The sequence below is a fragment of the Echeneis naucrates genome, chromosome 23 (assembly GCF_900963305.1).
Source record: "Echeneis naucrates chromosome 23, fEcheNa1.1, whole genome shotgun sequence".
Classification (NCBI taxonomy): domain Eukaryota; kingdom Metazoa; phylum Chordata; class Actinopteri; order Carangiformes; family Echeneidae; genus Echeneis; species Echeneis naucrates.
The window spans coordinates 15270880-15297747 of NC_042533.1; the positions used below are offsets into that span (position 1 = coordinate 15270880).

The following is a 26868-nucleotide window of genomic DNA, read 5'->3' on the forward strand; positions in this document are numbered from 1 at the left end:
CTTTATATGTTGCCTTTTGTTAGATTGGAGACATGTACTGACTGAAGCCCATGTAAATACAAGCAGTGTATAGTCTTATTTCTGCTTTGATTATAAATGTAAGAATATTTTTATTTTAAATTTAGAAAAAAATCTTGGATATCACTCTAAGATCTCTTTTCACTTCAGTGAGCAAAAGTATATCCTGGTCCTACTTGAAAGTACATTTGAAAGACAATTCCATACGACTATGGTACAACAGATTAGTGTGTTTGACAAGCAACACACAAAGCTGGGGAAACATGTGCCTTACTCCTGGGCCACCAGCAATGGATCTCGCCTAGAATTTTTGTCAAGGAATTTTAAAACCTCAGAGAATCTCAGACCAAATGTGCTATGAATTCAACCTCTTTATTATTAAAACATCACGTTTAAAACATAGAATTCATGTTTACAAAACAGCTGTTCTTATCTCTCACAGGACTGAAGAACTTACATTCAAAAACAAAGATGGTGCTTTCTAACAGCCTTCCAAATGTCTGAAACTATCAGAAGTATTCTCTCTTCCACACAGGCAGCTCCTGGATGTACACCTCATCTGGGTTCTCATCAGCTACAAGAGGGAGAGGAAAAATTCATATTAGATTGTGGAATTAAAATACAAAATTTCAGAGAAAGCCAGAGCAACAGGCATGCAGTTGTTCATCAGGAAGTCTTTGAAGATTTTTTGTAGGTCAGGGGGAAATATTTAATTCAAGAAAGTCAAATGAATAGGTTGCTCTGAGAGACTCAATCTCTCTTAAAATTATTGTGTAGCACTAGTTAAATAATAGTTTTTTGAGTTGATATTAGACCTTGACAGGGTCATTGTTTATTGCCACAGACTGTTGTATTTGCCTTCAATTTAATAAAAAAATGCCTTGAAATTGTCATTAAGTTCCTTTAAATGTGTAGGTATGAAGCCTATGCAGGAAGGTAGGAAGCTGTTAAATGTCCAAAAACTTTTCTCAAGCATGTGGGACATAAGTTCATTGTTTGAATTTAAAACCTTAAAACAGCGCATGGATTAGGAATAAATAAAATGCAGACACTAGAGTTGCAGAAGGTGTTCTATACTTAGAAAGGAAGTTATCCAGTTCTACCAAAGGGATTATTTCTAGTGTGGATTTTAGAGTTAAGTAGGGGTACAGCCTGGACAAGTCGCCAGTCCATCTACGTACAGAGACAGACGAAGACCAACATCAACTCACACTTTACTCACCCATTAACCTAAACATGCATGTTTATGGACTGTAGGAGGAATCCGGAGTATCCCATGCAAGGAAGGCTAGAGCATCCAAACTCCACACAGAAAACCCCGCAACCTTCTTGCTGTGAGGCAACACGGCAAAAAACTATGCCGCTGTGCTGCCCCATTAACACAGGGTTTGATTAAATGCAAGTAAATATAAACAGGGTTCCATATTAACTTTTTTGATCTCTAAACCTACCAGCCGATCAGAATTTCCACTAGCCATTTGAGGTTAAAATTTCTTTTTTTCGTTTCGCACGCTCTGTCGCCGATATCCCCTCCATTCTCTCCTCGCCCAACCTCGTCTGTCCCAAGTTCAACCACCGCCGTATTTAGTTTACTTCTACTTTAAACTTTAGCTCCGTTGTTTTTATCTACCTCCCTCACGCTATCTATCTCTGTTCGTTTCTCGCGCTGGTTGAACTCTAGACAGCGCAGCCAATCGGCGTATTAAACGTCATAACGTGGCATTAAGGCACAGTATTTATTGGAAATGTATGAATCACTACAGGGGTACAAATAACCGAGAAAAAAAGCATAGCGCAGAGCAGTGATCCTCACTATTTATTTTTTCACAAGAGCCACATTGGCAGAGCAACGTCAAGGGGAGAGCCACACGGTTTTTACGCGGAACATCTGACGTTTGACTGCTCATCCCCTCTCCGGCGTCTTCATGTTGATTTTCGTTTGCTGCTTCCTCAGACTCTTTATCCTCACTATCCCTCACGACGCTGAGCGTCGGTCCGCCCGGTTTTTGCCCTTTTAAAATTAGAACTCGATCGATTCTCCGCTAGCCATCTCACGCTGGCTAGCGGAGCTACCGTGACGTCACCATTGTGAAGGTGTCGTAAACAATGCCGTTAGCGCGCTGCGTTGCCAGGTTTGTCAGTAGTATAATGCAGATGTTTGTAGTGCAGTGTTCACTGAATATTTATGTAGGACATTTGAAAAAAAAATATTGGCTGGGTTACCATATTGTTATAGTTTACCACACGAGCTACCAATTAAAGCTTGAAGAGCCACACAATGAATAGCATAGCGTATATCTGACCGACAGGATTGCCTCATGCATCCCCGGCCAAACTGGCTAGCTATGTTTTTATCAACACCCGCCAAAATGATTTGGTTGGCAGGTGTTAATTTAGAACCCATAAATAACCATATAAACATATATAGAGGCATATACATCTTTTTGAATCCCCTGTACATCTACCCCAGCTGTTGTGTGCCAGCTGATACAGAAGTTGCTCTCACCTCCTCTCGCCTGCTGCAGGAAGTTGAGCAGGACAGTGGCTGCCTGGTCCAGACTTAGCTTCTCTGCGTTCTGACTGCGGGTCTCTGACAGGGAACAAAAACCAAATATCACCATCTTCACTTTCACGGACCAAAGTTGATTCTAGTTCTCTGACTGTTTTGGAGAACATTTGGGGAAGTGTTGTTGTTTTCATCCTGATCAAATAACAGAGGTTAATTTTTTTTTTTCTGATCCAAGTGTACCTAAGTGCAATGTGTCATAGACATCTCCTTCTTTTCGGTCCTCTGAGATGAACCTGCGACCCTCTGGAAAGGAAAAATAGTTTTAGGCTAGAAAAAGATAAGAAAACTGTATAATTATATCTGGAAGGCTACAATGTCCACTTGTCTCTTTGTTGTAAAGAGCTAAGTGTGTTCAGTCAACGGACAAATAAATTAAGAATGTTGTGTTTTCTAACCACACCATTGTGAAATAAAACAATACATACATCGGCACTTTTTATTTCTCATTGACTCCCCCATTAGTCATAAGAGGCTCAGGTGTGTTTGTCTTGTATAGCAGAATTGACTTCATCAATGACAGGATAAAAAAGCGTAAAAAGTCAAGACTATATGACATAATGTCTTTTTATCTTGTTTTTTTTTAATCCCAGCTCTTTTTATATTACACTCATCACTGTTGAGCAGCATGTGGTCAGTAGGTGAATACATACGTGTGCCCTTCAGGTACAACATAGCCTGGGGGGTCCAGTTTCTCCGCTGGAACGAGCCCTTTCATAAACAAAGATAAATATTTTATGACTCTGCTATTAATGACGCGTTATGTTCTTCAAGGATCATCATGAGGGTTACTGGGTGACAACACACACTGTCAGCTATTCCATAAAAAGAAAATAAAGTTGCTTTACCTTCGGTGCACTGCACGACTGTGGGATAAAGGTCGCCAGGAGCAAAAGGGTGAGCACATAAGTTAGTGTGATGATCTTCAATCCCTGTGGGAGCAAACATTCACTCACTTTCGGTCAGAGTCCAAATCAAAGGGGACTCAATCCAAATCCCGGTGCGCATTGTGCATAATTCACCCGTTACGCACAAAATACACGCGTAGTGCGCACACGAGCAAAAAAAAAACAAAACAGACAGCCAGATAGATAGATAAAACTTCTACTAAAAGTTGACATGAGATGAAAAAAATTGGATTTTGAGCACACAATGAAACCAAAACTCTCCATACTTACTTTCATAGTGTCAGAAGTCCAGCAGCCCAACTTAGACGAGACAGAATAGCAGCCTTTCGCGATACTTTCTCCGTATTTATATCCTTAGGGGTGGGAAACATGTACCCTCCGCGCTCCCTCATGATGCCAGCCGCTATAGGTCACGCCAATTTGATGAAAAGGAGAGCTGCCGATCAATTCTGCTCCTCTCAACGGGGAACTGCTGCTTGTAAATATTTCTGCATTAAAACAACAGCCATGCACCTCCAGCTGCCCACTAAATCACTCAGGTCGGAGCTGAATCTATGGGCCGTTAACGCCAAATGTGCTCTGGCCCTGGGTGAAGTCACTGTCGATAGGGTAAGTGATATTTGAGAATATTGATGATGTTTGCACCGTGTTCACTGGAGCAGAACACCAATACATGAAAGCTGGAATTCATGAATGAAGAGAAAGAGCCAGTAATGGATGGAATTGCTACTCACCACTGCAGAATGAGTGAGGCTGAGCTGCACTGACTTCACTGTCCTCAAACACCAGAGAAAACAAACCTTCGTAATTGTTGTAAATGTTGTCATTATCATTTGTTTGTTAATATTTCCTGAAGTTTCCCCTAATGACGGTCTACAGGCGCATCAAAAATAAGACTTGAATATTATATAAAAGACCCTTTCCCTCTCCCAAAATTTAATTCAAAAGGTGAAAAATGTAAAAGGTTTTCTACATTACTTAGAAATTGAGTGACTTTTTAGTTGTTTTAATTTGGATACTACAGTTCATGAAATAAAAATTTCAGTATGTTTAACTTCGACTTTTGGTGAATTTCCATTCCTACAGTATAAACACAAGGCTCTCTCCATAGCTCTGTACACACAACCACCATCATAATGGCAAAGGTGGGACTGTGGGGTGGATCTGACATGGTTTTTCTGGTAGGTCAATCAATCGATAGCCACCCTAATGCATGCAGCAATATGGTCTGTTTAACTCTAAATGTGACAGAAATTGTTTTGAAGACTTCAAGCTAGACAATAATACCATAAACTCATTGAGAAAATGTTTACTGCGCTAACAAAGCCAAGCTAGAGGTAGGGACATTTTCCCATTCATTCCAAACTGACTTCGTTTACAAGAAGGGGAGCCTTCCCCTGACGGTCATTAGATAGAATGGAGGTTTTAGTCCCTAAACATATGGTCCACTTTACAGCTCTGGGACCAAATAAAACTAAAGCCAGACATAACAGTCAAATCTTATACCATCATTGTGTTTTCTAAGTGGCAGTGGAGAGTGCGCTAAATGATTTCAATTTATCGGTCAACTTTTTTTTTGTAAGAAATGCTTTTTCCACTGATTGTGGACTAACTATCAAAGTTTTGTAATGTAATGCACCTGAAAAATGCATAAATAATGTTAGATGTATATGATCGAGAGGAGTAATAACCATGGAAAATAGACACCAGACAGTTCAATTTCTTTTTTATTTACAGTTGTCATCACAGTTACTCTGAGCTGCAGTGAGAGCCAGCGTTAAAGAGAATGTACATTGTTAGGAATCCTGCAAAGAATGAATTTGTGCATATTTTTAATGTTATTATTTTTTATGTCATTATCAGTTCACTGAGTGGACACAGGCAGATATCACAGACAGTAGGGGATGACATGAATAAAATGGTTCAGCTGCCTGACTGGGGTCTCATTGTCTAGTGTAACCTATTTGCATCCCAACCATTCAGCCTCAAGCAGCTTTAAGTCATAGTTATTTATTGTGATTAATTCAAATATTTGAATAACATATGTAAAGCCTGTAACAGCAAAACCATGTTTGTTCAATTAAAATATCTAGTGACATTTATTATTTGGCACGTTCACCACTTTCACCATTTGTTGGCCATGGAATACATTAGTTTTAAGTGAGCCTGTTTCTTCGGACCTGAGTAAAATTGAGTTGAGAAAAGGTATTGGGAAATTCATCTAATCTTGCTTCCTCACATGCTGACTGTCAAGAATATGGAACTGAGTATACTTTGCATAATTTTTACCCTTTTAAAATCATTTTAGGCCTTTAAACTGACATAGGAACATCTGCATTTTCTATGATTGTACAAAAATTTCAGTTTGTCCTGTTGGCTGTTTCCATTCTGTATAATAATCTTGACCTCTGATGGAGGTAACGTCAACTGATTCATCCTTAGGCTCTTATCACGTTTTCCATACTTTTCCCTCTGTCCTACTTATGGCGCCCTACTTTTGGTGCTATGCCACGCCACTACATTGTTGTGAAGGATCTCTTGTGAAAAGTCAGTGAAAAGTATAAATGAGAGTACGGATGGGAAATAAACAGCAACATTTCAAAGGTAAATTCAATTCTCTTGTTTTCTCTAAACAAATGAAGATTGATTTTTTCAGCTCTGGTGACTGATGTGCGTGTTCATGAAGAATTTTCAAACAAATCTTAACAGGAGAATCTGAACATCTAACACCTGTCTGAAACTGCTGAATGGAGGTTAGGGTCACTGAATCACATTCAGAAGAAACTATGGTTCACACAGAAACGCTCTACACGAAGCTGCTCACACAATGCCAGATGGGATTGGCCCTAACCAGCCCCAAGAATGTGACAGATAAATGGTATAGATAATGGATAGATTTATGTAATTACCTAGACTGGTCAGTTGTCACAATGTTAAGGCTGGTGGGTATATATAGCTGACTACATAATGTCAGACTTAGTAACGAGTTTGACAGTTGTTTAAATAATTGAAACAACTTTATTTCTGCTGACTAGCCCCTTTGCGAATATATCTCTTAAATGCACCAACATCCAGTGGTAGAGAGTTGAAGATAAAATAAGGAAATTACCATTGAACCAATTTGATGTCAATATTGTACTCTGGTTATTTATTGATATAAGGAGGACACCCTCCACTGCAGACTTATTCTGAGTTTTGGCCTATTACATGGAAAAAACACAACAAAACATAAAATTGGGAGATCAAATGATTAATCAATTAAATGATAAACTTGTATCCGTTTGATCTTTTGCCTCTGAAAATGAAAGAATGAGCCTCCCCTGCCCCACATTATTTTCAGCCTCATTACTGAAAGATAGCAAACCAGCAAGCTTTTGCCCACTGACAAGCATTATCATGTTTAGTGCTGGATTGCATGTCAATGGTTAGGTCACCAGCTAGAGTATTGATTAGTCCACAGCATTAGCTATATGACTTCTATGTGTCTTTATCAACATGATCCTATGGGGCCTTACTACACATGAAGCCAAGCAGTGATCATTTAAAAAAATAACTTATACTGAAATACGCATTAGCCAGGCATTAACAGAAACACATCTAACAAACTCTTTTACAACAGCCACATTTGGTATTCAAAAACTGCAAGGAAATAAAGAAGTCACAGAATAACTGCAATGAGACAAAATGTTCGACTCAAAAGCATTTGTCCAAATAAAGAAAGGCCAGGCACAGAAACCTGACAACATGGACAGTCGACCTCATCCTTGTGGAGTGGGGTAGGCTTTATCTGCTTGCTCCACCAAGTAAGAAAGTCACAGAGTCAATGAGGCTTTGAGGGAGCCTTCCATCCTCCTTTATCATACCAGATGCACTCAAAGGTGAAGGGATCTATAGCATTTCAAATATTTATTATAATGACCTTAGTAATTCCATCCTTTAGTGACAGACCGGTGGTCCGACGTGCTTATAAACCTTTCATTGGTGGCGCTGACCAATGAAATTACAGATATTCAGAAAGCAGTCTTTGCCTGCAGGAAGAAAGAATCTCAACATATTACCTTAGCTGCTTTAAATCAGCCCAATAAACAATTGTGTTGCCTTAAAAAATTGCTGTAGTCAAACAGCTAGCTGTACAAAAAGTCCCTGTTATACCATGGTGTTGCTCTCGCCCACTTTGTCCACATACTGAAAGAGAAGAAAGAGACTATGTTCAGTGTCATTAGGTTGCTTATTAAATTCTTTTTGTGTTTAAAGCGTGATTTGACACAGACCTATGAGCTGTAAATGAAATGAAGTGTGTGAGAGTGCTTTGGTTGGTAGGACTGCCATTTTTGGACAGAAGCCAAAAACATTTCGAGAGAAAAGCATGCATGAATTCAAAAAGACATGCCACAGGTGTAGAGGACAAATACAATCCTGTTGTGACATTTCTAGTTATTTTGTTGCTATTTTGTTGGATATTTAACTCAATTTAATTTGAAAAAACAAAAACAAAATTATATCTCAGTGGAGGTTTAATTCTGTAAAATAAGTTAACATGTTTTCAGTCAAACAACAGAGGAATTGTGAAGTAATGAGAACGCCCCCTTTACATGTGGCCTGACATGTGATTCATAGGGAGAGGAACGGACTGTCTCATTGTCTATCTGACTGACTGATGTGCTTGTATGGATGTCGACTGGGGGCTTAGGGCTGTGCCTTACTCCTCACCATGGTCAGATTTGGATGGAGACAGTCCTATACAAATGCTGTCTAAATAAGTTGATCACATTAATCAAGTAGTTTGATTAGTCTTTATTTTAGGTCTGACAACAATACTTGACCATTACAAAAAAAAAAAAAAAAAAAAAAAAAAAAAACTGTCGTAGGCAAGGTAGGCAAAGTCAATTAAGTTAGATAATGTTTTTTATGTTTTGAAAGTAAGGCTCCCTAAACAACAGCATATGTTTTACCAATGTGTTATGAGACACTGGCCATCTGAATGTTAGAGCATGTTATATATGTTAGCATGCAAGGGAGAATCGGCAGTGACTGACCACGACTGCTGATTGTCCTCAGAGCCTTACGAAGGCTTTAAAAAGAAAAGAAAAACAAAAGAAAAGAAAACAAACACAGACAGAGAAACATTTACCTCAAAACAAAGCTTCCCACACAACAGCATGGTAGGAGCATGTTCATTAGCCACATAGCTAAGTGTCTTCTAACTTTAGATCAGAAAGGCCAAATTGAACATCTCACGTCTGCAAGATGTTCAGGTTTTTTTCCCCACATTGGAATTCCACATCTGCTGTGTTGAATTCACCTGGTCTACAGCTAAATTTACAGGCGGTCTCTTAATTGGGATTTTACCCCAACAGAGCAGCTGTGATGTGTAGGAGCTGAGTGGAGATCTGACAGGGGCAGCTTAATTAATGTGTTGTAGTTGTGCTGTGATTAATGAGCAAAAATGAGCCATGCTGCATGTAAACATGGCAGAGCTGCTACAGAACTAGGTGATACTCACTGCACTGATGAACGGCAGATTTAGGATGGAGCCCAGGACAGGTATTCTTCTGATAAAGCCTATTACAACTGGGAAGAAACCCCTGAATGGAATAAAAGTTACAGAGAAAGCAAAGGAGAGGGAAACACAAGGACATGAGATGCAGATATTGTTGCTGACTACACATTAACTGCATAGAGGAGTCAAATAACCCTCTGGGGTCCACATTAAGGATAGTATATTTTGTCCAGTTTTTCCCTTTGTTATTGTGTTAGTGTTGTACATATCAGCTCAATCCCAGGAAATTGTATATTTCAACCAATAAAGTGATATGGGTTAGTATCTCTTAAACGAGAATGAAAATTTAAATAGGTTTTTATTTTATTGAGAAAAACTGCAAACCATGACAACCAAAGAAACCTTCAATACAGAAAGGTCCATGTGTATTTGGGGTTTTCAAAAGCTGATTTGAAAACTTTATCTTCATCTCATCAGGAGTTCTGCAAATTTTTTGAGCAGTAATGATAAAAAAAATCTAAGCCAAAGCCTCTAATGCTCTAAGTATCTTATTGTCCATGTCTCTCTGTCTCTAAACACCAACCAACTTCTCCTGACTCTGAGATAAAAAAAAAAAAAAAAAAGTTACAGGATTGTTCCCGAAGACTTTGGCTATACAAATACCTGACAGCTAGATCTCTGAATGAGGCAGTATGATTAGCTGTGACATCACCCACTTTAGCCAATGGGAAGCTTCCATAAGGTTATCTAACACCATACTAAGGTAAATGTGTGGCGGCCTCCTGGAATGCTAATGTTTCTCAGCCTTATGTGCCTTATTTGTTTCCTCTCACCTGAACAACAAAAAGAAGCCATAGATCTCCAGCACAACTCCGATGATGGGCCACCCAATCAGCACCACGAACACACCGCCCAAGAAGAAACTCGTGGCCTTCATCTTGTGCTTCTGGAAGAAGAAGCGAAAGGTCCTCTCCAGCCCAATGACAAAGGCAAGTCCAGCAACAAATAGGATCTACAGAGATATAAAAGAGTGGCACAACATTAGAGTTGAGACAATAGAAAATAGGTTATTCACATCCCCTTTTCTCATACACAATGTGCACAGCATTGACTCAGATGGCAGGAAAACACTGGTGTGAATATCAATATAGGAACAACATAGGAATTTCATTGAATGCCAATGATTAATTACAGCTGTGTAGCCAGCTACCCGGAAATTTAGAAACAGGGACATGAAAGTCTGTGCATATTCTCATTCATCCAGGTCATATTCATATCTAGCCAACAATTGAATCGAATGCAACTGGACTTCGGACTAAGTCCGAAGTCCAGTTGCGTTCTAAGGACATGAAAGAGAATACATGAGGGAAAAGGAAATCAGAGAGACAGAACATGGAGATTTACGCCCCTAAGACCTTCTTATACTGACGACTTTCTTCAAACTGAACAACGCAAAGTCAGCATAATCCACATGTATGTATAGATAAATGTATAAATGTATATGTAACACAGAAATGCTCCAAAACAGCAGCCACTTGCTAATAGCTGCATTTGAATGCATGTGATAGGGAAAAAACAAATAATCCTGAGTTTGAAGTATTAGTATTATTTCTGAGAATTTGCATGTCCTTCCTGTGCCAGACCAAGACATATACAATGTTTAATGACTCTTAAAATGCCCATGAGTGAAAATGGTTGATCTCTGTATGTCAGCCCTGCGATAGACTGGTGACCTCACTCAGCTTCTGCTGGATTGGCTCCGGCCCCAGTGACCGAGCAATAGATCTAGTATAGAAACTTGAAGTCCCATGTTTCTAGTTCTTGCTCTTTTTTTGGTCTTCACTTACTGGAACTGTAAACTTGATGATATCTGACCAGCTGCCCGCCAATTGTCGACAGCAAAGTATGAAGGGGCACTCCCACACTGGTAAATGTACCATTTTGATTGATCTATGTTTATTTAGTTCAACTAATCTGCAAAACTCACATTTCCAATAGCCAAGAGTGCTTTGTCAAAGAAGAGGATCATCCCGAAGAAGAGGAAAAACACACCGAAGCCTGTTAATCCCATCCCAATCTCTGCAGGACACATAACAGAAATGTTATTCATAGTTTTGGATAGTTCGTCATTTAGCTCTTAAAATATAGCTTACAGCTGAGTAGTTTCAGTTGAAAGGTGAGTGACTTCCCCAGACTGTAAATTACATTAATTACTTACTCTAAAGAAAAACGTGAGAAAGTGAAATTGTCATTGTTACATGCGACCAAGTGAACTTCTTGATGGACATCTGATGAGGCCACATTCTGTTTTTCCATCTAGATCAATATGTGATAAATTAAGGAAACAATGTCCTACATGCCATAATTTGACAAGTTTATGAGAATGTCCCATGAAACGAGCGTGCACGAGAGCTCCGTCGTTCAGTCTGTGCTTGGAACAGTGAAAAGTGTGTGAGGTTCGGAATAAGGACTTAACCTTATAAATATGTAGGAAATACTTATATGTTTAAGGAGTTCGTTGTTGGCTATTTCAGCCACAGCAGTGTGGCATTCATAGAGAGAAAAAAAATAAATAAAGGCTAACTTTCTTAGCACTGGCTGCTAATTGGCAGCTAGCAAAGTGCTGCAGCTCATACAGTCGGTTTGATAGAGATGGCAATACCCGACAAGAAGGCAAAAAAATGTGTCTTACTTTGGGAGTCCGTTAACGAAATCATCTTGACGCTGAATAAACGAAAAAACGGATAAACAGAAGACTGAAAGACAGAAAATGTTATGGAAGTTGTTCGAGTGCTTCTCTTAAAATAATTTGGATGACAGCTGCCACTGCAGCAACAGCCACGTCTTCCGGAAACACATCTTCTCGCGATGTCATCTTCCGAGAGAGACGTCTGTAGCGTTTGCAACATCTGTTCAATCGTCATTTTTATTTTAAAATGTATCAGCTTGTAGTCTGTTCGTCTCTCTGTTGGCATAGTACACACTGGAAAAAAGAGTGAATATCACAGCCTAAATTACAAAAGGGAGGATATTTTGACTTCTCAAATATGTTAATAATTTTAGCCATACATGTTTCTTGAATGCAGCAACATGATGATGAATTGAGTAAATTTCGCCCTGGTTTTGTTCTGCCAGGAAGAATCGACCAAGCGATATATTTAGCTGATCATGTAGTGAATATATTTCGCCTCGTGTTATGTACAAACCAATAATTGTAAAAACTAAAGCGATAAAACTTTTCGGGAGGGCCATGGGTAACATTGTGTGTCAACTCTGCCCTCAAGGCATCCTGGAAGGCTAATCAGAGGGGAAAAATTCAAATAACAAATGTGATTAAAAAAAACTTTATTTAACAAAATAATGTACATACAACAGGGCTTACATATTTTTAACGTTTCAAAGGATCAAGTGCATTGGAGGAATACAGAAGACAGAATCACGAGAATAAAATAAGAGAAAAAAGAAAGGTTAAATAAATGTAGCTAGGGTTTTCTTTGTAATGCATATTTTTTAATTTTCAATTTTTCAATGCGTTTTTGCTTTTCATTAAGTTAAGGGCTTTGGAGTAGGAGACAAACTCATCATGAAACACATTAAACCTAGGATTTACATTCATATATTTGCATTTGTTTGTATAAAACTTTACAAAAATTATTATATTGCTTACCAGAAAGTTCAAATTGGATCTTTGTGTGTAACCAATCATGTATTATAAACTAGAGTGCTTCAGAGAACATACATTGAAAAAAATCAAATGTTCAGATGTTTCCGTATCATCACAAAATATACAGTTATTTGTATCAAAACCAAATCTCTGTCATAATAGATGGGTACACATCATTTCAAATTTCAAAATGAATTTATTTTGCTTTTGGATTTATGGGAAATTTTAAGTATTTAGAGAGTAAAGAAAAAATAATATCTTTAGAAAATATTTGTTTAATGGAGTTATGAAAGGACAGTGTATGGTGTGTGATGTCATCAAACATCTTTCTAATTGTTTTAATTGGAATTTTAATACTTTCAAAGTCACAGCCACCAACTAGGAGACGTGAAGAATTAGGAGTGAAGTGAGTCGAGTTTGAAAGAATTAGTAGTAGTAGCAGGGATAGCTTGAATTGAATTGTGTGCCTCCTATTTTATTGAAGATTTCTCTAGGGATATGTGTATTCAGTGTACCATTTATAAAATCAGAATCCACAGCATGTAGTCCTCCATTTTTGTATCCCTTGGTCTCTTCTCTGTTCTCCTAATATATTGCGTCTTTTTCCTCCAGATATAATCAAAATTATTTTGGTTAGCCTTCTTAATGGCTCTGTTAGCAATGGCTCAAGAATATGCTGGACAGCTACATCTCAATATGCTTTCCATTTCAGAAAGAAAAACGTGACCCAGTAAACTGATATTCCTCAACAACCAGGAGTTAAGTTTAGATTGACATTCAGACATTATAAAGGAAGATATATTTTGGCCGGTGCTGTATCCACCTTATTCCTGGGAGCACTGATGTAGTGGGGCCATTACAGAAGAACTTAAATACATTTTAAATTCTTTGTGATCCTTGAAGTTTGGGGGTGCCCTCTGCTGATGACACACTTGAGGGTTTTGACGTTGATGCTGATGAGTCTTCATGAATGTGGTGTGCTTTAAAATTTATGTTTCACCCTTTTCAGCTCAGCATTCTTTCTTGTGCCTGCATTGAAGATTCTCTGTACAGCCGTGCATGAAGACCCTTGTCTTTCCATGTCTGACTGCATTCTCAACCTGAATTGGAAATAAATTACATACTTTTTTTTTTCTTTCGAAAAGCATTCATTCAATCATGCAATGAAAATTATTTTTAAAACTACCAGAACCATCAACATTTACCTTCCAAAGGATGGCAGAAGCGTGGCTGCATGTACATGTACAACCTGCTGTTGAAACTGAAACCCACTCAGTGATAAAGGACTTAGGTAAATAAGATTGTGTCTCATCTCTTTCAGCAATACGCGACCAACCTTATTAATGTGTAAGTACTGATACGCCTCACACCTTTTACGATTATTCATTGCCTCACCACCCGAAGCGACAGAGTAAAAGACATAACTAAAACAGTAAATTATATTAAGCCACTTTTTCAAGGCATCCTCTCACCCCTCTGTCAATCTAGGAAGTGGGATTGTAATGTTGTCTCGTTTGAGCTGCGACAGCTGATGTTCCCACGTGGTCTACGTCTCTTAACAGTCATAGAAAGTGGATTAGCGGGAACAATTAGCATGTAAACAAACGCCGGTTCCGGTTCATATCGGAAGTCGCGCACATAATTCACGCAAGGGCTCATGGGGGCTAGGAATAAGGTGGATATCTATGGCAACCGCGAAGGACTTCAACAACAAGAGAAGGTCCCGGGAGGAACTGACGAATGGTGAGTAAGTTGTAGTTGAGTCCTTCTCGAAGCTTTGTTTTAGATGTAAGCACAAAGAAAAAATAATTCTTCATCTTATGGAACCGAGAGAAGGAGACACAAAGCTCCAGTTTCCGTGTTGGTTGAAATACCCATGAATAAGCTAACAGCTAACAGTTACGAACTGAGACATAAGACAGATGCAACGCGGTCCAGTTAAATATTGAGGTTAACTAATTGAACCATGTTTTTCGGTATTACAGGTCACTGAATCAACAATAAGAGTGTGAAAGCCAGCTTGTCTCTGAGCAAGTCAGTTTTACAAGTATGGACCTGAGTGGTGGACCTGATGGTAAATCATATCTTCTAACAAGAATCCAAGGGCAAACTCTGAATCAAAATAAGTAACTGAACTGCTTTGCATCATGCAATGAATTCATGCAGAATAAGTACACTGTAGTTGTTTTGGTTTGCAAGAAGCTTGACATCAGGTGACTAATATTGCATAATAGGCCATCTGCAAAGAGGCGATAGGGAAAGTGTGAAGACAAAGGGAACATTAGCTGCAGAGGCGTGAACCTCAGAGGATTAATATCTGTGCATATGTGAGACCTGACAGCATCTGCCAGTGAGTATAACCTGTGGACACAAGCATAAGAAAGTCAGCTGTTATTTTTCATGCTTATTTTACTGACTGTCAGTTTGACAAAACTGTTAATAATGTGTCAAACCTACATGATAGATGAAAGGAAAGGGTAAAGAAATACTAAGCAAAGCATTAAATTATTGGACTAACATGGCACTAAATGTGCCTAAGCAGGGTTTGTGGGAGTGAAACAGAGCTTATAAAGTCTTGGCTACAATACATTTGACTGGCTATTTTGGGAAAAAATGTCTACAGGAATATGGAGTGAGAAAATGTGTATATAAAGAACTGTGTGTAGTTAATGCTACAGTGGGACATAAGTAGGTCTTAAAGGACTTAACTTGTAGGGTTCTTACTTAGCCTAGGCTGTCTTGTCCCATATAAGTCACAGAAGATGCATGGTTTAGATCAGCCATCTGAAAGTGGTTCTTCGCTCTCAGATGCACAGGCAGAGCTGGACTCAGTGGAGGCTGAGTTGGAGTTGGTGGAGCTGCAGATCACAGAACTCATGGATAAACAGGCTGAGCTGACTTCTCGTAGGAATGCATTGCTACAGCAGTTAGAGGAAGCCTGTGATGCTGCACAGTCATCATCATCATCTTCTTTAAAACCATCTAAAGCTGATCATGTAATGAACAAGCAGGAGATGCAGCGCTATGATCGCAGAGGTACTAAACACACACATGGCTATACAATACAAACCAGGGGGAGTTTGTATTAATAATCTCTTCATGATTGATAGATTTCCCATGGTCTGAAAAAGTGGAGCAGCAACTGAAGGACTCCTTTAATCTCTCAAAGTTCAGACCATTGCAGCTGAGAGCCATCAATCTGACACTGTTAGGCAAAGATCTCTTCCTGGTTATGCCTACAGGAAGAGGAAAAAGCCTCTGCTACCAGCTGCCTGCGGTTTGCTCCACAGGTACACTGAGTTTAACCCCTGTTCTTACACCATAACACTTCGTACACTCTTTGTTCTGTGAGTACTTATGCACTCAGAGACTTATCTGTGCTACTGTATCTACATGTACATCTCCATGTGTCTGCTAGGTTTCACATTGGTTGTCACTCCCTTGGTGTCCCTGATGGAAGACCAGATCATGTACCTGAAGTCAATTGATGTGTCAGCTGCCATGCTGAATGCATCCATTAACAAGGTGACTCATAATGATAATCTGTTGACACATATTACCTGAATCCGTAAGGGTGCTTGTTTTGTTTAAGCTCACTCTCTCCACCCTCATAGTATTTTTGGTTATAGCAGATTTCAGTTAAAAAAAAAAACAAAAAAAAAAAAAAAACAGCTCACATAAGACTTGCTTACCATTAAAGCACTTGTTTTAGTGACTAAACAAAGAGTGACAGTGAGTGCTCTTGTGTGACCCTGCAGCATTACAGAGCACAAAGGTAGAGACTGTTGGTCACTGATTTATCATGTGAGTGTGACTGAAGGCAGATGTTCTATAACCCACTGGATGTGTAAATGCACAATTGTTACATGAACTACCTTAAAAGGTGAAGATATTTTAATGTGTTTGCAACTTGATTCTGCTGACACCAGGTGGCCAAAAGAAACATTTATTTTCAAAGCTTAACTGACAAAATTCCATTCAACTCTACTGTATTGAGGCAGAGGCAGGAATCTGTTCACCCTGAGCATTGACACTTGTCTCTGGTCATCTGTTCAACAGAGGAGAGCTCAGTTCAATTTCAGGTGTGAATGCACCCAGGAATAATTTTACATCTGCTCACTTAGAAAGCCAAAAATAAAAATGTTTGTACTGCCAGGAAAAGGTCAACTTCTTTCAATTAATTTATAATGTGAACAAAATAGCATTGAATTCCAATCAAGCTACAAAAATAAACAAACACAATCAGTTTTGTGTGTAATACACACACATTTTTGCATTGTTTTGTAAAAAAAAAAAAAATTTTAACTCGGAATGTCTCCTATATGAGGAACAATAAAAACTTATATCAATTTTTTTTCCCAGGAGAGTGTTAAGACAGTCATGGCTGGAATGACAGATGTGAAATCCCCTTTCAAGCTGCTCTATGTGACTCCAGAGAAGATTGCTAAGAGCAAACTGTTCATGTCTCGTCTGGAGAAAGCGTACAATGCAAACCTGCTGAGTCGCATCGCTGTGGATGAGGTGCACTGCTGTAGCCAGTGGGGACATGACTTCAGACCAGGTGAGAGGTCCTCTTTGCTTGGTTGGAGGGATGCTCATCTAAGACAGCTGAGCTTCAGATCAACTTGACATCAGATGGTTTATATTCAAATGGAGTAAAAATATGTGTGTTTGTTTGTTTGCTTTTGTGAAGATTATAAGTTGTTAGGCATCCTGAAGAGGCAGTTCCCCAAGGTGCCTCTCCTTGGCATCACAGCCACAGCAACCAGCAGTGTCCTCAAGGACTGTGAGAAGATTTTGTGTGTGTCACAACCAATCACACTCACCTCCTCCTTCAACCGGACCAATCTCTACTATGAGGTGGTCACCATGGCAACTATATTCATAAATCTCAACAGTATTATAGACAAACACGCACACCAAATGTTTCTCTGAACATACCTCCACCTGCTCAGCACACGTGTATCTGACCTTTTTAAAGTCATCTGTTTACAAACACCCCAGTTTCAGGACCTGAAGGTGTTTTTGTTTGTTGATCCAATTTCCACAATTTGAAGTGGATTGAGACTAAGCTTGCAAAATCAAAACCAAAATATCATCATAGGATACTCATTCAAACCCTTTCAAACATAACATTTTTGCCAGTCAGTTTCATAATTAGAAGAAGTGACACTAATGGTTTGATTTATTTATTTTTTTTCCCCCAGGTTCGTAAGAAAAATTCTGACAATGAAGCATCGATAAGTGACATCGCCTCTTTAATCAACAGCAAGTACAAGGACCAGTCAGGTACTGAAACAAACCATACAATTAAAAGCAGTTGTAATGCGAATCCAGATTTGACTGGACACATGATTTGAGCTGTTTATATCCATACCATATATTCCCTGATGTCTGTATTTCTGTTTTGTTTATCACAGGGATTGTGTATGTTTTCTCTCAGAAGGACGCAGAGTCTGTGTCAACTGAACTCCAGAAAAGGGACATTCTAGCTTATCCTTATCATGCCAACATGGACCCACAAGACAAGTCCCGGGTTCACCACAAGTGGACCTCTAACAAAATTAGGGTATTGCCAGACTTGTTTTGTTGGTGGGGTGTTCACAAAAGCATTGTATCAATATTTGTTCTGTCATTGAGTGTACAGTAACTGAGTGTCTTTAACCTGCATTTTATTACCTTATTATTACCTTATTGACTTACCTTTACTACCTTAAAAGGTGAAGATATTTTAATGTGTTTGCAACTTGATTCTGCTGACACCAGGTGGCCAAAAGAAACATTTATTTTCAAAGCTTAACTGACAAAATTCCATTCAACTCTACTGTATTGAGGCAGAGGCAGGAATCTGTTCACCCTGAGCATTGACACTTGTCTCTGGTCATCTGTTCAACAGAGGAGAGCTCAGTTCAATTTCAGGTGTGAATGCACCCAGGAATAATTTTACACCTTCAATACGAGATGATGTTAATTTTTTATATGATGGTTCCGTTTGGAGAAAATAGACACAAAAGCTGAGGATGAATTAAGGTGACTATAGTGTGACAGTATCACAATGATTTACCTGACAATCAGCATAGAGTACAGAGCAGGTCAGCTCCACCTTTTTATTCCAAATATGGTTTATTGTGGTTTCTGTCAATGATATACCGTCTTTGTTGACAAAGATTCTGACATTCTAGTTAGAAACTCAAGGCCTTACAATCACAAACCAATGGGTGTGCTTCCAGCAACTTTATAAACACAAAACTCTCTTCATTGTGGCACCTTTGCTCTTCACATTAGCAGAAACTTAGTGAGAGTAAGTTTCTGCCAGAAACCTAAATATAGCCAATCAGATAAGCAGGTGATCTGACATTTTTATTGAATTCACTCTGAGCAGGTTTATAAATCTCCAGTCACAATCTTTTCCTTTCATATTATGATACCATCATATTAATCTTTAACATAACCATCTGTTGTTCAGTACCACTAAATTAACTTTTTTTCATGTTGCTCTTTTGAGAGAGATTTCGTAGTCTGCGTTTACAGAAAATGTCAACTGATCGTTGATCAGCTAATTGAATTATGTGTATGCAGCATGTAGTAGAGAGCTATGTGTACAGGGCATCATAAAGAAGGATGAAAGAGTGGGGAAAAGAATTCTGCTGTTGTAGATGTCATATTTGAGCACATCATTGTCTGATTGTCTTGTTCACCAGGTTGTCGTAGCCACTGTGGCATTTGGCATGGGCATTGACAAGCCTGATGTCAGGTTTGTCATCCACCACACCATCAGCAAGTCCATCGAGAACTACTACCAAGAGAGTGGACGTGCAGGTACATAATTTTCTTCATTTTCAGAACAGTGAGTTCTGCTAATACAGCTGATTAAAATTCTGCGTGACTCCAGGTAGAGATGACCATCCAGCAGACTGCATCGTCTACTTTGGCTTCTCTGACATCTTCAGGATCAGCACCATGGTGGTAATGGAGAACACAGGTCAGCAGAAGCTGCTACAGATGGTTGACTACTGCCAGAATTTTGACAGGTAGCACTCACAAACGCACACACACAACTTCAGTTAACTAATTAATGAATAAACAAATGATGAAAATCTGATATGTATCTCATGATTGAAGACAAGCATGTGCACATGCAATGAGGCCTCAATTTTGGACCCCATTACAGTTGTGATGATGCAAAAGTATAGCGAGGCAGAGAAATTCACTACAGCATGCATCTAACATACTCTACAAGCATGCCAATAAACTTGCATGCATGTGCTACTTCAATTATTCTGTGAAGGTGTCGCCGCTCTCTTATGGCTGTTCATTTTGATGAGATGTGGAATGAAGAAGGATGCAACCAGATGTGTGATACTTGTCGCCATGCACAAGGTGTGTATGTTTCAATAGGGCTCAAATTGGTATGCTGGAGTTGGACCATCTGTTTTTGTTTCTTGTTTAGAATATGTCTTATGTAAAAATCATCTCATTTGCAACCTTCCAGATTGTATTACTGTGGACATTACCCAGCATGCCAGGCAGGTGGTGCAGATTCTGGAGCTTGCAGCATCCAACAACGAGAAGATGACTCCTCTGAAACTGACGGATGCCTGGATGGGGAAAGGCCCTGCCAAGCACAGGAAGATGATTCAGACCACCACTTTGTCTCGGCTGAAGGCTGAAGCTGTGATTGTGCAGCTACTGCTGCGGGGATACCTCAGGTGACATCATCTTCTGTTGTATTTGTTATATTGGTCATTATTTCATATTAACATTTTCATTCATTGATTCATTCATCTTCTACTGCTTCTTCTCTGTTTATCAGAACAGGGACATCCTTCTTTGTCTGTTGAAGACTTATCTCGTCAGAGTAGCTCCTAGCCTTAATACTTGCATCACCCTTCCCATAGGGTCTGAAGAGCTCTGATTCTGACTTTTAGTTCACTTTTATTTATTCATTCATCTTCTACAGCTTATCCATTTCTGGGTTGCGGAAAGGGTGCTTGAGCCAATCCCAGCTCACACTGGGTGAGGGCGGTGTACACCCTGGACAGGTTGCCAGTCCATCGCAGAGACAGACAGAGACAAACGACCAGTCACACTCGCACTCAGACCTACAGACAATTTAGAGTCACCAGTTAGCCTAAATATGCATGTTTTTGGGCAGTGGAAGGAAACCGGAGTACTAGGAGGAAACCCACACAGGCACCAGGAGATTATGCAAGATGACCTGGTGACCTGTCCATGGTGTACCCCGCCCTTGGTATGAGCTGGGATTGTTTCCAGCACCCGCGACGACTCAGAAACGGATAAGTGGTGGAAGATTAATGAATGGATGAATGTATTTTGGTGGTTTGCTAACACTGGTTTACATATGCCCTTTCAGAGAGGATTTCAGCTTCACTCCATACACCACCTACATCTACATAAAGCTTGGCCGCAAAGCTCCTCTGCTGAAGTCCCAGGCTCACTCGCTGACCATGAAGATGAGGACAACAGAGTCTGAGCCTGCTGAAGTGAGTAAAGTCCACATTGATGCACCTCAGGAGTCATATAGTCAGTCATTCTGCATGTGCCTACGGTACAATGGTCTACATGTAAGTGTTGTTTTTCAAAATTCAGCTTTCCTTGTATTTAAACTCACCCTGCAACTGTGGCATCATAATCTGAATCACTTTTATTGGCAAAATATCTGTGCATATACAGAGAATTTCACTCTGGTTTAATTGCTCTCAAGTACTTGCATAGTAAGCAGGGTAAAAACATCATTAGATTAAAAAGTAGTGAACTAACGACCATCTTACCAAAAAATCAATGTTACTTACTTCTCATGTCAGTTGTCATAATGCTATGACTGATCAGTATATAAAATGCAATACTGATAATTGGGAGTATAGTATACCATTATACAATGTATCCCATAGGTGTGCTTGTGTATACGAGTACAGTATTCAGCAGTTGAGAAATGTATCGTACCAAAGGAAAGTGCTGTTTTCACAGGAAAATAAAATGCTGAAAATTTTTTTAATGAAAAATGTCAATTCATTTTAAAAGCTATTGGAATGTGTTCTTTTTCGGGGTGAGGGGTTGAGGTAACCCTGGGAAGAAGCATTATAATAATGGTAAACTTGCTGGATCTTTTCTTCCAGCTCACATACTATAAACAGTTCAATGATGCATACTATCTACTACAGACTGTGAAGTTATTTCTCTTGCTAAAATGTAATAGATACAGTTGAGTCAAGCTTTTTAGTAGTGCTCCTCTAAACTTAACTTCCTGTATCTCGTGGTTTTTGTCAGTGTTAATGTCATGTTTCTTTCAGTTCTCTCTGTGTGAAGTCTCTCTAATTACTTTCTTCTTCTTCCTCCAATGTGTGCTTGATGGCTTGTGTCTTTCCTCTAAAATGCTTAAAAATGTCATTAGATTTTATAATTGTATTAAGTGGTCCATCGAGGTAAGTCAATTGATGTTGTCAGTTATTATTCAGTCTAGGCTAAAGCTCGTTGTTCATATTGGGATGACTGTGTTTTGTTTTATGTTTTCAAGATTTGACATTGTAAAGAGACAGGAACCACCATGCAGCTGCTAACAAGTAGTATCTAACTTGATTCATTTTAGATGAAATCATTGTAGTTCTAGATTCCACTGAGCTACAATTCATACTGCTCCTCTTTGGGTTTTAACACAAAAATAATCAGACAATGAAGGATTTTGATAGAAAATTGTTGTGAAAGCTTGTTTTTAAAAGTGGTTATAAATGCAAAAATAAAAAACCCCAACAATAACAAACTGTATCTAGAAGGTCTTTTTCCAGACTTTCGAGAAAGGCTAGCAAATTGAATGCAAGTTAAATTTAGTTTGAACATTAAAATAATTTACTCAGCTAAATTTTAAAAAGTTAAGTTGTCTCACACTACTGGTAGTGATACTAAAAACAGAAACACTGCTTATGATACCACCTACCCTAATGTTCCTAAATTATTCAGTTCAGAGACAACAACCCTTTGTCTTGGTCCAATTTAAGATGTTTTTTTCTGAGCAGAAGTCTCTCCAAGAGCAATAAGGCCCCTTCTCAGCCTTTCCTCCCTACTATCTATTCTTCAAAAGCTCCCTGGGGGAACAGTTTGTTGTTCATTTGCAGTATCAGATATCCAGCACTGTCTCTATTGCTAGGTTTGTTCCCTCTTCAGCTCTATTAACCCAATCAATGGCAGATGTCCCGTGACAGGCAGATGGAGGGATGAAGTCAGTCAGTGCAGTATTGGAGATTCCCTACTGGCTTTTACTCCTTTAAAATGAACTGGTGCAAAAAGTTTCTATGAAATCATCAAGGGGTGTTTAGAGATATTGTCATCATAGCACTGCTATCACTTTACACTTTGACAAATGCAGTGGTTTCTTTGGATAAATCCCTTAAATGACTTTAAAGTGACTGCCGGTTGACATATTGCTGCATTTCAGTCGTTGATACTTGTTTTTTTGTCATGAGAATAGACACAGAAAAAGGTAAGAACAGCTTTAGAGAGAATTATAATTATAGGGAATACAAACAACAATACAAACAGGGAATGTCAATCATGCCATCATGTAACTTTTCCAAGAGCTCTACCTGCTTTCCATTAAGTTGTTAACAGCAGTTCTACAACGGTTTTCAATTAAGTCCTCAATTTTGCATGTTGACAATACAGAAATATTTGCAATAATTGCATTGTGGGACATATTAAGTAATTTGACAAACTTTTAACCCAGTTTTGTTTTTGTTGGAGGAAAGCTATTGGCATGCAATTACAGGAACTGTTGCAAGAGACATAAATACAGGGATTTACCAGCTGCTAGTGGTTTTAATCAGCATTGTCTGAGCTTGTTTGGCAAGAACTTGAATGTGAGGGGGGACTCATTTATATTTAGACTTACATTCAAACTATAAAAAACATGCTTTCAATTTCAATCATGATTATTTCAAGATTCTCAAAGACGATTGCAGATAGTATATTCAGTGTAAGTCTTAATATGTCCATAGCTGGTGAATAAAACCTGAGCGATGCCATTTAAAGGCGCTTTGTGAAGATGTTACTGTTGCGAAATAGCAAACATCAGCTAAAGTTAACATAAACAGCTGTTTACTTACCAGGTGCATTTCCAGGACAAGCAGTGATAATATGACCTGAGCAGCTTTTTCCTATGGATGACCTCAACAATACAATAACTCGAGCCACAGAACAGGCAGAGGCTTGCTGGTTACCATGGTAACTGCTATAGAAGAAGGGAATCAATAGAAAAAGATGGTTGCTTTTCCGTTCTAAGTGCAGAAATTACGTTTGAACTCAGTGTTTAATCTAGACTGGTTGGTAAAAAGCTGTTAATGATGACAATGCAACATTGGTAAAACTTACAAATGGCTACCTTGTGCGCAGAGTGGATTGTTGTCCTTGACCATTTTGGGGAGAAAATGAAAGATCCTGTCATGTACATTCTTGTCCAAACCGGAGTGTCCCGTGTCTCCTCTCCCATCCAAGAGCATGTGAACCCTCTTAGGTAAAAGACTGTTGTTGATAACCCACAGGTAAAAGCTGTGAGTCGCAAGGCCAAAGCGAAAGAGGGAAAGAGATCAGTTGAAAGTGCTCGAGACGGTCCTCCTGACAACAAGAAAACCAAGAGAGACCTCCCTTAGCCCCCCTCCCCAAGCCCACTGAGAGGACAAGCTGACAAAGTACAGTGCATCATTTTCTTAACTGTTCATGACTGCTTCTTCTGGCATGGCACTGTCCAGACACATGCTTCATTCTTTACATTTGAATCAGACTGTCTGGGTGTTGGCTTATTCATAATTCATTTAAAAATCGTATACCTTTATATAATAATATGCATCATGTTAGCCAGTTTGGGCTAGGACGGTAAGGAAATCTTTGGGACCGCAACCTCTAATTGCTGTTTTTGGGTTAATGTGACTTCCTGGTGATGCCATTCGAACGAAGGTCAAGTGTTGCTATTTTGAAAATGAATTCACCGGCTTATAATTACTAATAACTTTGTTAGTATATCAAAAAGTAAACTTTCAGCCTATCCACAATTTTCTTAGATGGTTGGTGTGATGATTGTCACTACAGTATGGGACACTAGTTTGCTCCATTTTTGTGTTAACAAAGAGTCTCACAACAACATCTAATTTTTCTGCTTGAAATTTTGTATCCTTGCAGATATTTGGGTTAATAGATGAAAATAAAATATACTTAAAATGTGAATATTGCCCAAGGCTGTGACTAATGGTCTCTATTGACTTACAATAGTATTTCTGCTCAGGAGCATAACGCTGACTAACATTACATAGCACCTACTAACATCATTGATATATTCCTTCTACTTGGTGAAGCAGATGCTTTATTAAATCCTGCTTTGTGCTAGAGGACTAATAAAAGAAGATGAATATGGCTGCAGTATTTTCACCAGATGAACTGGCTATATATTTTATTATAAAGCACATCCTCTGCGTTATTCCACAGTGACACTTTAACCCTGCTTTTCACTGTTACAGGAAACACCAGCTGTAGAAGCCAATGCTAAGACGCATGATATGCTCATTGAACCTGTTGTCATAGACAACCGCTCTCACGCACCACCCAAGCAGAAAGTATTTAAAGAACAGAGGAACCTGTACAGAAAACATTACCTGAAAACAGACAGTCAGGCGGACAAACCAAGAAAGGAATCAAAAAAGGAGCCAACAGACAGATGTGAAGAGGAGGAGGATAAAAGAAAATCCATTATGACCCCACATGTGTTTGAGGTTAATGTTGAAATTAATGTACAAGATAACATGGATGTTAGTGACAACAAGAAGACAACATCCTATCCAGTTAAACCCTGTCCGAAAAGGAAATCCATCATCTCTCCGAGAGAGAGGAAACCCCTTGCTAACATAGAAAAAGCTAGTCTCTCCAACGTTATTACCAGGTGTCCCTCCCAGGCCTCCGTCATGTCTGAGTCTGCAGCTGAGGAGCTCTGTGAACTGAGAATCTACTACAGCCAACAGCTGCAGAGAATAAACTGCATTTCCCATGAACACCTGGGGCAGCCCACAGAGCCAGGAGTGCTGGCGTGCATAAGGGAACCTCTGAAGAGTCTGCGTTTGCCTCGCAGGCTGACCATTGCTCAGACAGCCCGCAGCCTGTGGACACGAGTTAGCAGCAGGCAAAAGCTGGGTCACCGCTGACATCACAGTGTAGTGACTGCAGAAAATCACCCATCACTGTATGCAGATCAAATGTCAACCCACCACAATATCACGTTGAGAATGTTTTTTTTTTTTTTTTTTTTTTAAGCCTTATTTTGGTAATTGTAATATGGCAATCAGCTGTCTTTGGTTTTTGAATCCAGAAGAATCTATATTTGAGGAAGAAGGTGAAACTGAGAGATGGATCTGACCTGATCTGCATTAGATTTTCCTTTATTGTCCCACAATGGAGAAATTCACGATATGTCACACTATATGTCACGGCATGATTTAATTGATCCATGAGGACAGTAAAGTTGTATTATTCATGAATGAATGAATTCGTCTTGTTCATTGCTTTCATATGTTGCCTTTTGTGAGATTGGAGACCTGTGCTGACTCACCCCTGCATATACAAGCAGTATATAATCTTATTTCTGCTTTGATGATAAATTTGAGAATATTAATATTAAAACAATAATCTCGGTTATCATTCTGAGATCTCTTTTCACTTCAGTTAGCAAATGTATAAACTGCTCCTACTTAAATGGCCCATAGTTAAACTATATAAATAGATAAACTATATAATGACAATTCCATTCAACTATGGTACACCAGATGTTGAAAGTGTGTTTGACAAGCAACACACAAAGCTGGGGAAACATGTGCCTTACTCCTGGGCCACCAGCAATGGGTCTCCCCTAGAATTTTTGTCAAGGAAGTTTAAAACCTCAGACAATCAAACGTGCTATGATTTCAACCTCTTTTTATTCAAACATGGAATTCATATTTAGAAAACAGCTGTTCTTATCCCACACAGGACTGAAGAACCTACATTCAATAACAAAGATGGTGCTTTCTAACAGCCTTCCAAATGTCTGAAACTATCAGAAGTATTCTCTCTTCCACACAGGCAGCTCCTACATGTACACCTCATCTGGGTTCTCGTCAACTAGAAGAGGGAGTTAATTGTGGAGTTAAATCTTCATCAGGCATGCAGTTGTTCATTAAGA

The 26868-nt window shown here is 39.1% G+C and overlaps 3 protein-coding genes across 4 annotated transcripts; 1 reads left to right on the forward strand and 2 right to left on the reverse strand.

Moving 5' to 3' along the window:
• Window positions 1-527: 527 nt before the first annotated feature.
• spx (spexin hormone) lies at window positions 528-3884 on the reverse strand. Its single transcript, XM_029495726.1, has 6 exons — window positions 3828-3884; window positions 3433-3516; window positions 3238-3295; window positions 2768-2830; window positions 2525-2608; window positions 528-592 (listed from the first exon to the last, which is right to left on the reverse strand). Exons 1-6 carry the CDS (start codon window positions 3882-3884, stop codon window positions 528-530), a joined length of 411 nt encoding a protein of 136 aa, XP_029351586.1.
• A 1325-nt stretch (window positions 3885-5209) lies between these two features.
• Window positions 5210-11835, reverse strand: golt1ba (golgi transport 1Ba). The gene is made up of 5 exons (XM_029494991.1): window positions 11685-11835; window positions 10980-11071; window positions 9826-10004; window positions 8996-9077; window positions 5210-7677 (listed from the first exon to the last, which is right to left on the reverse strand). Exons 1-5 carry the CDS (start codon window positions 11707-11709, stop codon window positions 7639-7641), a joined length of 417 nt encoding a protein of 138 aa, XP_029350851.1. The 5' UTR covers window positions 11710-11835; the 3' UTR covers window positions 5210-7638.
• A 2490-nt stretch (window positions 11836-14325) lies between these two features.
• On the forward strand, window positions 14326-26341 carry recql (RecQ helicase-like). 2 transcript variants are annotated; one of them, XM_029495307.1, is made up of 16 exons: window positions 14326-14399; window positions 14642-14730; window positions 15465-15692; window positions 15767-15946; window positions 16075-16181; window positions 17019-17217; window positions 17350-17516; window positions 17864-17945; window positions 18077-18225; window positions 19358-19475; window positions 19549-19687; window positions 19945-20036; window positions 20149-20365; window positions 21031-21160; window positions 24209-24355; window positions 25178-25314. In XM_029495307.1, the coding sequence occupies exons 2-15, from the start codon at window positions 14706-14708 to the stop codon at window positions 24314-24316; spliced, it is 1941 nt and encodes a 646-aa protein (XP_029351167.1). In that variant the 5' UTR covers window positions 14326-14399; window positions 14642-14705; the 3' UTR covers window positions 24317-24355; window positions 25178-25314. The 2 variants fall into 2 exon arrangements, with proteins under 2 accessions (XP_029351167.1, XP_029351166.1); XM_029495306.1 differs by lacking the exon at window positions 24209-24355 and having other exon boundaries at window positions 21031-21169; window positions 25178-26341.
• Window positions 26342-26868: the final 527 nt, after the last annotated feature.

Coding starts and splice junctions, on each gene's coding strand:
- spx (XM_029495726.1), bottom strand. CDS start 3,884: ATGAGGGAGCGCGGAGGGTACATGTTTCCCACCCCTAAGGATATAAAT. Junction 2,831..3,237: donor GTTGTACCTGAAGGGCACAC/GTATGTATTCAC, acceptor TTTCCTTTCCAG/AGGGTCGCAGGTTCATCTCA. Junction 2,609..2,767: donor CTATGACACATTGCACTTAG/GTACACTTGGAT, acceptor GTTCCCTGTCAG/AGACCCGCAGTCAGAACGCA.
- golt1ba (XM_029494991.1), bottom strand. CDS start 11,709: ATGATTTCGTTAACGGACTCCCAAA. Junction 9,078..9,825: donor GGCTTCTTTTTGTTGTTCAG/GTGAGAGGAAAC, acceptor TATTCCATTCAG/GGGTTTCTTCCCAGTTGTAA. Junction 7,678..8,995: donor ATCTGCCGTTCATCAGTGCA/GTGAGTATCACC, acceptor CTTCTCTTTCAG/TATGTGGACAAAGTGGGCGA.
- recql (XM_029495306.1), top strand. CDS start 14,706: ATGGACCTGAGTGGTGGACCTGATG. Junction 14,731..15,464: donor CCTGAGTGGTGGACCTGATG/GTAAATCATATC, acceptor CTTCGCTCTCAG/ATGCACAGGCAGAGCTGGAC. Junction 19,476..19,548: donor CCAAGAGAGTGGACGTGCAG/GTACATAATTTT, acceptor GCGTGACTCCAG/GTAGAGATGACCATCCAGCA.